The sequence below is a fragment of the Octopus bimaculoides genome, chromosome 9, assembly GCF_001194135.2.
Source record: "Octopus bimaculoides isolate UCB-OBI-ISO-001 chromosome 9, ASM119413v2, whole genome shotgun sequence".
Lineage (NCBI taxonomy): Eukaryota > Metazoa > Mollusca > Cephalopoda > Octopoda > Octopodidae > Octopus > Octopus bimaculoides.
The window spans coordinates 64,704,429-64,711,631 of record NC_068989.1 but is presented as its reverse complement, the minus strand read 5'-3'; the positions used below and the strand labels follow the sequence as shown (position 1 = coordinate 64,711,631).

At 30.3% G+C, this 7,203-nt stretch overlaps 1 protein-coding gene across 9 annotated transcripts in view; it reads left to right on the top strand.

The window, feature by feature from the left end:
* LOC106879147 (potassium voltage-gated channel subfamily H member 7) overlaps positions 1-7,203 on the top strand; it is a 703,964-nt gene that overhangs the window by 635,388 nt on the left and 61,373 nt on the right. For 8 of the 9 annotated variants that reach the window (XM_052970717.1, XM_052970723.1, XM_052970716.1 and 5 more), the window contains 2 exons: positions 1,171-1,282; positions 3,755-3,772. In XM_052970717.1, the coding sequence (XP_052826677.1) occupies positions 1,171-1,282; positions 3,755-3,772 (130 nt within the window). The remainder of the gene's footprint in view (positions 1-1,170; positions 1,283-3,754; positions 3,773-7,203) is intronic. The other variant, XM_052970720.1, reaches the window with a different exon arrangement.

Below are 7,203 nucleotides of genomic sequence, written 5' to 3'. Positions count from 1 at the left end.
TGAGTTTATCCCTCTGAGGAATATTATGGTTAAGAAGGTTTTCAAATGTAGGGGTTGTTTAGATTAATTTACGTGATCATATCGAGGCTTTGGGAAATGCAGAGGAGCATTTGATTCATATAATAAGACTTATATGGTAATACACTCTTTATAGAACTATAATCGATATATGAAGTCACACACACATACACACATACTCGTACTCACACGCTCACACGCGGCGCGTACGTACACACACATGTATACAGGCATACATGCATGTATATACGTATATATGTAAATTGACTTTGTTCCAGTCATTAGATTGTGACCATGCTGAGGTTGTTGCCATCCAATGAAATTATACATTTGTACCCACAAGCACACACACACACACACACACACACACACACACACATATATATATATATATATATATATATATATATATATATATATTGTGTATATATGTATATGAGTGTGTTTGTGTGTGTGCGTGCGTGTGCGTGCGTGTTAATGTTTGACAACGAATGAATGGAAATTACTGAATATAAGTTGTAAGCTATATGTTTTATCTAAATCGGATTCTTTTATTTCGATTCTATGAGCGGTTCTTCTGAATCAGAACAGTATGGTTGTTTGAGTAAGTTTTATTTTCCAAAACTCATGACTTCAATTTTTTACTTCATTTAGCACAATGTTTTTGTCCTCCTTTTGACTACAGCTTATGGATCAAATGAAAGTTTTGTTCAGTTTTCTTTTTCCTTGATAATGAGTCTTGAAATCATCTGCAAATATTTATATTTTACTGTGCTCTCTTGACGCTTGAAATCTCATTTATAAATATTATAAATATAAGCAGACGCAATCACAGTTCCTTGGGCGATATTACCAACGTCTTTAATGAGATTGAGAGGATTCTATTGGTCTATGTCATATATTATGCAAGTTGCAACCCGTGTACCGAGGCTCATACTCATGGTTTCATGATAAAGGCGTTGTCTGATAACATCCATCAGTCGTGGTAGCCAGCTGACCGTTCAAATCAGATAGCTGACAGAAACACATACTTTTACATACAAGTGTGTACGTGTGATTGTGCATATATACATGTATGTGCGTATGTTTGCTTGTACGTATCTGTGTATGCACTTACTTCATATTCACATATATATTTTTCTTTGTCTGCAGGGAACTTTGGCCCAAATTAAAACAAAAGGAAAAGTCGAAGATGAAACGTTACGCTTCATAAGACAAAAGCGACCTAGACTACAATGTAAACGTAGAAATGAAATTAACGATGGTATGTAAGATTTGATTCACAAACAACTACTCTTGTATAATATTCTCAAACTTTTTCAGATATTTTTCTTTTACAATACGTAATATAACAGGTAACTGGAAGACACATGAATTTCCATGCAGTCACATTAACAGGTTAATACTAATTAAATTCTTCGAGATAAGTGTTTAAAAAATATGAATGTTACATTAAAACACATAGGATGTCTTATTCATTCTGGCATACAGAAGTCCTATTATTTCTATATATAAATACACACATACAAACACACATTCACACACAGACACAGAAAAAGACACACACACACTTTACAGTTCTAAATAATATGAGTCAATATGAGAAGTATAGAAAAAATAGCAAAGTATCAGGACCTATGCATGGAATTACAGAGGCTATGGAAAGTGTGGTGAATAAAATGTATCCCCGTAGTTATAGGTGCGTTAGGAATTATTCCTAAAGATTTGAACAGATGTATAGAGGAAGTAGGCATAAAACCTAGTTTAGTGCAGCTTCAGAAAACCGTATTACAAGGGACTGCTAGGATATTTAGTATGAGGTTACTTGATGTAGATCGATGTTATGAAATATTTTCCAATAGTCTAATCTGTTGTGCACAAATGAAATAATAACAATAAACTCAATGAAATACTAAATACAAAGACCATGATATGGAAATTGCAAAAATGTGTAGGTTGCAAACCACTACAAAAACCTGATATTTATAATAGGCGCACTAGGGTTAATAACGCGAGAAACAGAGAAATATATAGACATGATACCAGCAAAACCATGCTTAAAATAAATAACCTTAATGTGCATATTTTGTGAAGCGCAATAACAGTTTAAATTTCATAGGAATTTTTCTGAGCACGCGCGTGTACACCTTTTCTAATAATTTATCAAGTTCTTGCAATTCTTCATACCTTACTATCGTCAAATATATTAAGAGCATCATATCCCTTATGCATCTCAGGTGTTTCAGAGGTGTCCAGTGGATAATGTGTATATGTAGTAGATTTGGAAATAATCCTATCTATTATAGGCACGAGGCCTAAACTTAAGTGTAAGGGGACTAGTCATGACATCGATCTCAATGCCCAATTCGCACTTACTATATTCACTTTGAAATGATGAAAGACAAAGTCGGCTTCAGCAGAATTTCATTTCAGAACGTAACGACGGACGAAATGGCGCTGAGTATTTTGTTTCATAATGACAATAATCTTTTCTACTCAAAGCACAAGGCCTGAAAGTGTTGGCAGGAAGGGCTAGTCGACTATATTGACTCGAGTGCTTAACTGGTACGTATTTTATCGACTTCGAAAATATGAAATGCAAAGTCCACCTCGGTGGCATTTGAACTCATAACTTAAAGACGGATGAAATGCCGCTAAGCATTTTGTTTCATCATCATCATACTAATAATAATAATAATGATAATAATAATGATGATGATCATCATCATCATGACGATGATAATAATAATGGCTTCAAATTTTAGCACAAATCCAGCAGTTTTAGAGGAAGGAGGAAGGAGTAAGTCGATTACATTGAACCCAGTGTTCAACTGGTACTTATTTTATCTACCCCGAAAGAATGAAAGGCAAAGTCGACCTCTGCTGCATTTGAACTTATAACATAATGACAGACGAACTGCCACTAAGCATTTTGCTTCATAATAATAATAGAAAAAATTATACTAAAGTACAGAGAACAACAGATATGAACTCAGTACTGAAAGTAATTTATTAGAGATATTTAATGAAACTGGAAAAAATCCTGCAAGACGATTTCCTGTAGTATCGTCTCGCATATCTTCAGAACATATTTATGTCATTGCTCATATTTCATACAATTTAACAGTATTTAATGTTAGGAAGGTTTTTTTTCTGCTGTATTAATCATGAATATTAATTTTAATGTTCCACAAAGTTTAAGTTATAAATCGTTGTAGATTTTTATCAGAATTCAATTCTTGACTTCTCATTATTTTAAAAGGAATATTAAAGTTCATTAATAGAAATTAAAATATTGTTGATTAATTAATTTGTATTGGCATTGTACCCACCCCACAGCTATAGAGAATTACTTGGTTTTCATCAATAATGCTATTAGTAAAGGCATAAAGACCATTACGTGGTATTTCGTTTCAGTGATAAATCACAGCTTTCGTGCTCCACAATTTTTCAGTTATAAATTTATAGGAAATTGCTATGTGTTTTGAAATATTGCTTGTCTCTCAAGTTGTGATAATCTACTTTGATATGTTTGCATGTCAACAAAAATGTTTATGTAAATTTTCAAACCATCCAAACATAATTTTCCTGTTTTGTTGATTTTATGTTCATGAAAAAAAAAATTGTCATAATAATAGTCAAAGGAAACGTGGAACGATGCCTTCTTTAAATTACATTTTAATATCATCTTTCAAGACTAGTCTGAACAATTCAAATTGTTGGTTTCATTTTACAGGGAATTCTCGGAGGAAGAGTGAGTACATTAATAATCTCACGCAGCCAAGCTTCAATTCTTGTTTGATTTCCTTTCCTAATACATATTTCCATACTTACGAATGTACATATATACATAAACATTTATATATATATATACATATATATACATATATGTATATATATGTATATGTATATATGTGTATATGTATATACTTATGTGTGTGTGCGTGTGTGTGTGTGTCTGTGGGTATCAGAAGAGCTTGAAACAATGAAACACCACCATGTTTGTAATGCTAACTAAACAATGCCATGTAATTTTCTTCATGCAATTATTATGTAACTATGTAATTTTAATCTCATTGCTACAAGCATCTTTTACGTTATAATATTAAAAGTGTTTACAATAAGAATATTTAAAATACATTTAAAATATATTTTAGACATCTAAAAGGATATGAATGTGTTTGAAACATTTAGATACACATGACGCTGTCATCAAACTGAAACGCATGAAATCATGCGTATTGCCTAATTAATTAATGTATTAATATTAATATATTAAATAAATATTACGATTTGCATATTTTAATACAAATATATACAAATATAATTATATGAATAAATATTTATATATATATATATATATATATATATGTGTGTGTGTGTGTGTGTGTGTGTGTGTACATTAAAAAATTAGTATGTTAGTCTTATTTGCCGGTATCCAAATAAGAGAAATACGCATGGTTATTTATCAATCTTTCATGAACGTCAAAATATACTTTGAAATACAATACCCATTCTTTCTCTAGTCTACAGTTTTCATTTTATTATTTTCCTTCAGATAATATTTCAGGTTGTTAGAATTAAGAAACAAAATGAATCAGTGTTATTTTTTTCGGCAGATATAGATATGGATATAGATACGATACATGTTTGTATAAAATAATATTGATGAAATATTGATGTCTGAAAACTCATAAAATTTATATCACTAATGTCACGAATGTATATGGCATCATTTCCATCGTTATCAAGTTGAATTGACTTCTTATGATAAATCCCAATACAAAAATATTGATGTGCAGAAAATAAAGTTATGCAACACGAAGCACGTACCGCAAGGGATGAAAAAACGTTACACGTATTCAAGGCAAATCTTAAAGCTACGTTTTTGATCATTCAGAAAAAATTTCGACATGATTATTATAAGTTTTATTAAATATTTGGAAAACAATGCTTACTAGTTGCGTTCATTATTCTCCTCGTACTTCTTTATATACGAACTAATATCTATTGAAGCATTTCAAAGAATATTTCGTCTGAAACATGAAAGTCTTGGCAATTTAATATAATTTTAATTATTAGACGATGTGTATTACAAAACGGTGCATATATGTTTCAGCCTCTTCATCAAGACTATTGCTGCATGATTAGAACTCTCTTATTGGTAACAATAAGATTAATTAGATTGCTTTCATTTTAAACAGATATAATTGTGAATAATCTGCTGGATATAACTCATTCCAAACATTTAAATTTTTTTCCTTCTTAAAACTAGATTTTTATTTCGCTTCGCTTTACTTATTTTATACTTTTTCATTCTTTTATTTAATATTTTCAAATAATCTTTTATAATTCTTTATTCCCTGCTGTTCAAAATTCTGTTCTAAATTATTTGTTTGCGATTTTTTCATGTATTTTGTGGAAATGTTATAATATTTCAAATTATTATGAACTACTGTATAAAGCAACTGTATAAATATATTCGCACATTCAAGCAAATGGAAATAATATATATATTCTTTCCAATATATTCCTAATATACACAAAACACTTATATATTATACATATATATCCGCATATTATGCATGTATATAACAACGTCAGAATCTATTAAATAACGACTAAAGAATATTTTTAAAATGTCCCCTTTTTCTATTTTGTTGCTTTTGTTATTTTATTTTTCTCACTCATTTCTAAAATATATTATACATATTCAGTGAACAACATTAACTAGACTATATACGCATAACAAAAATACTAACACATGTACCTGTATAACCAAACACATGAACACACAAACCCATCTTCCAATATATGTATGTTACTGCATGTGTTTATGTGAAGTTGTATATAAAAACAATTCAACATTAAACTGAAGATTTACTAAATACTTTTTGTGGTGTACATTTCTTTTACAAGGAAATATTTGACAGTGACTTCGACGTTTCGGCTCACCTGCTTCGTCAGATGACCTGACGAGCCCATCAAGCCGAAACTTTGGAGTCACTATTCGAATAAGCGTACATACTCGATCGCTTCATAATAGCAGTCAAGTCTGCTCCAATTCAATGTGTTTATTAGACTTAAATTTCTTCAATATGCTGAATCATTCACTTCTCACAGTAATTATACATTGGCATTAAGGACAAATTAAATAACATAGTCATGCTTACGCATGAACACATGAAGAGACCATGGTTGGAGCCCCTCTACTCGCTTTGACCTTGTGCTAAGCAATTGCAACAATAACAACAACAACACTAGCAATTTGATCACTGAAATTGTTTCATATTTAACAAGCTTTCTAACCCACACTGGTTATAGACTCATTTATATATATATATATATATATATATATATATATATATATATATATATATATATATATATATTTATACTCACACTATTTGGAAACAAGTTCTAAAACCATGAAGACAAAACACCAGCATTACTGCATTCCAGTTACTAAAACCAATAACAAACGCAGTATAGAATATACATTTCAGAGAATATTTCTGCTGAATTGACATTTATTTTTTCTTCATATATATATATTTTTTTTTTTGTTATTGGTAATAGTTATCCGGAAATAATTCCTATTTTTTCACCATGTCTGTAAATATTGTCATCTTATTGTGATTACCATCATATCATATTAATTTTCCCATCATCATCTAAATCAAAATGCAGTAACTGAATATTCCTCGATTGCGGTAAATTGGTAATACGTGATTGCTCTTCATCACTACTCTAATTCGGGTAAAGAGAATACTTGTTAAGGATTTAAGGAAGTTGCACACACACACACACGCGCGTGCATAAGTATGGACGTATATACATACACACACACGCATATATATATATATGTGTGTGTGTGTGTGTGTGTGTGTGTATACAGACATACATATATATACACATACATATGTGTATATGTATGTACGTATATACATACACACACACGCATATATATATATGTATATATATATATAGATCGATATATATAGATATATATAATTTATATATGCATATACATATATATATGTATATATATATGTATATATGTATATATATCATCATCATCATCATCATCGTTTAACGTCCGCTTTCCATGCTAGCATGGAATAATATCGAGGTCTCTTTCATTCTTTTGTTGTCTTACCATTACTATTAATATATGTATATATA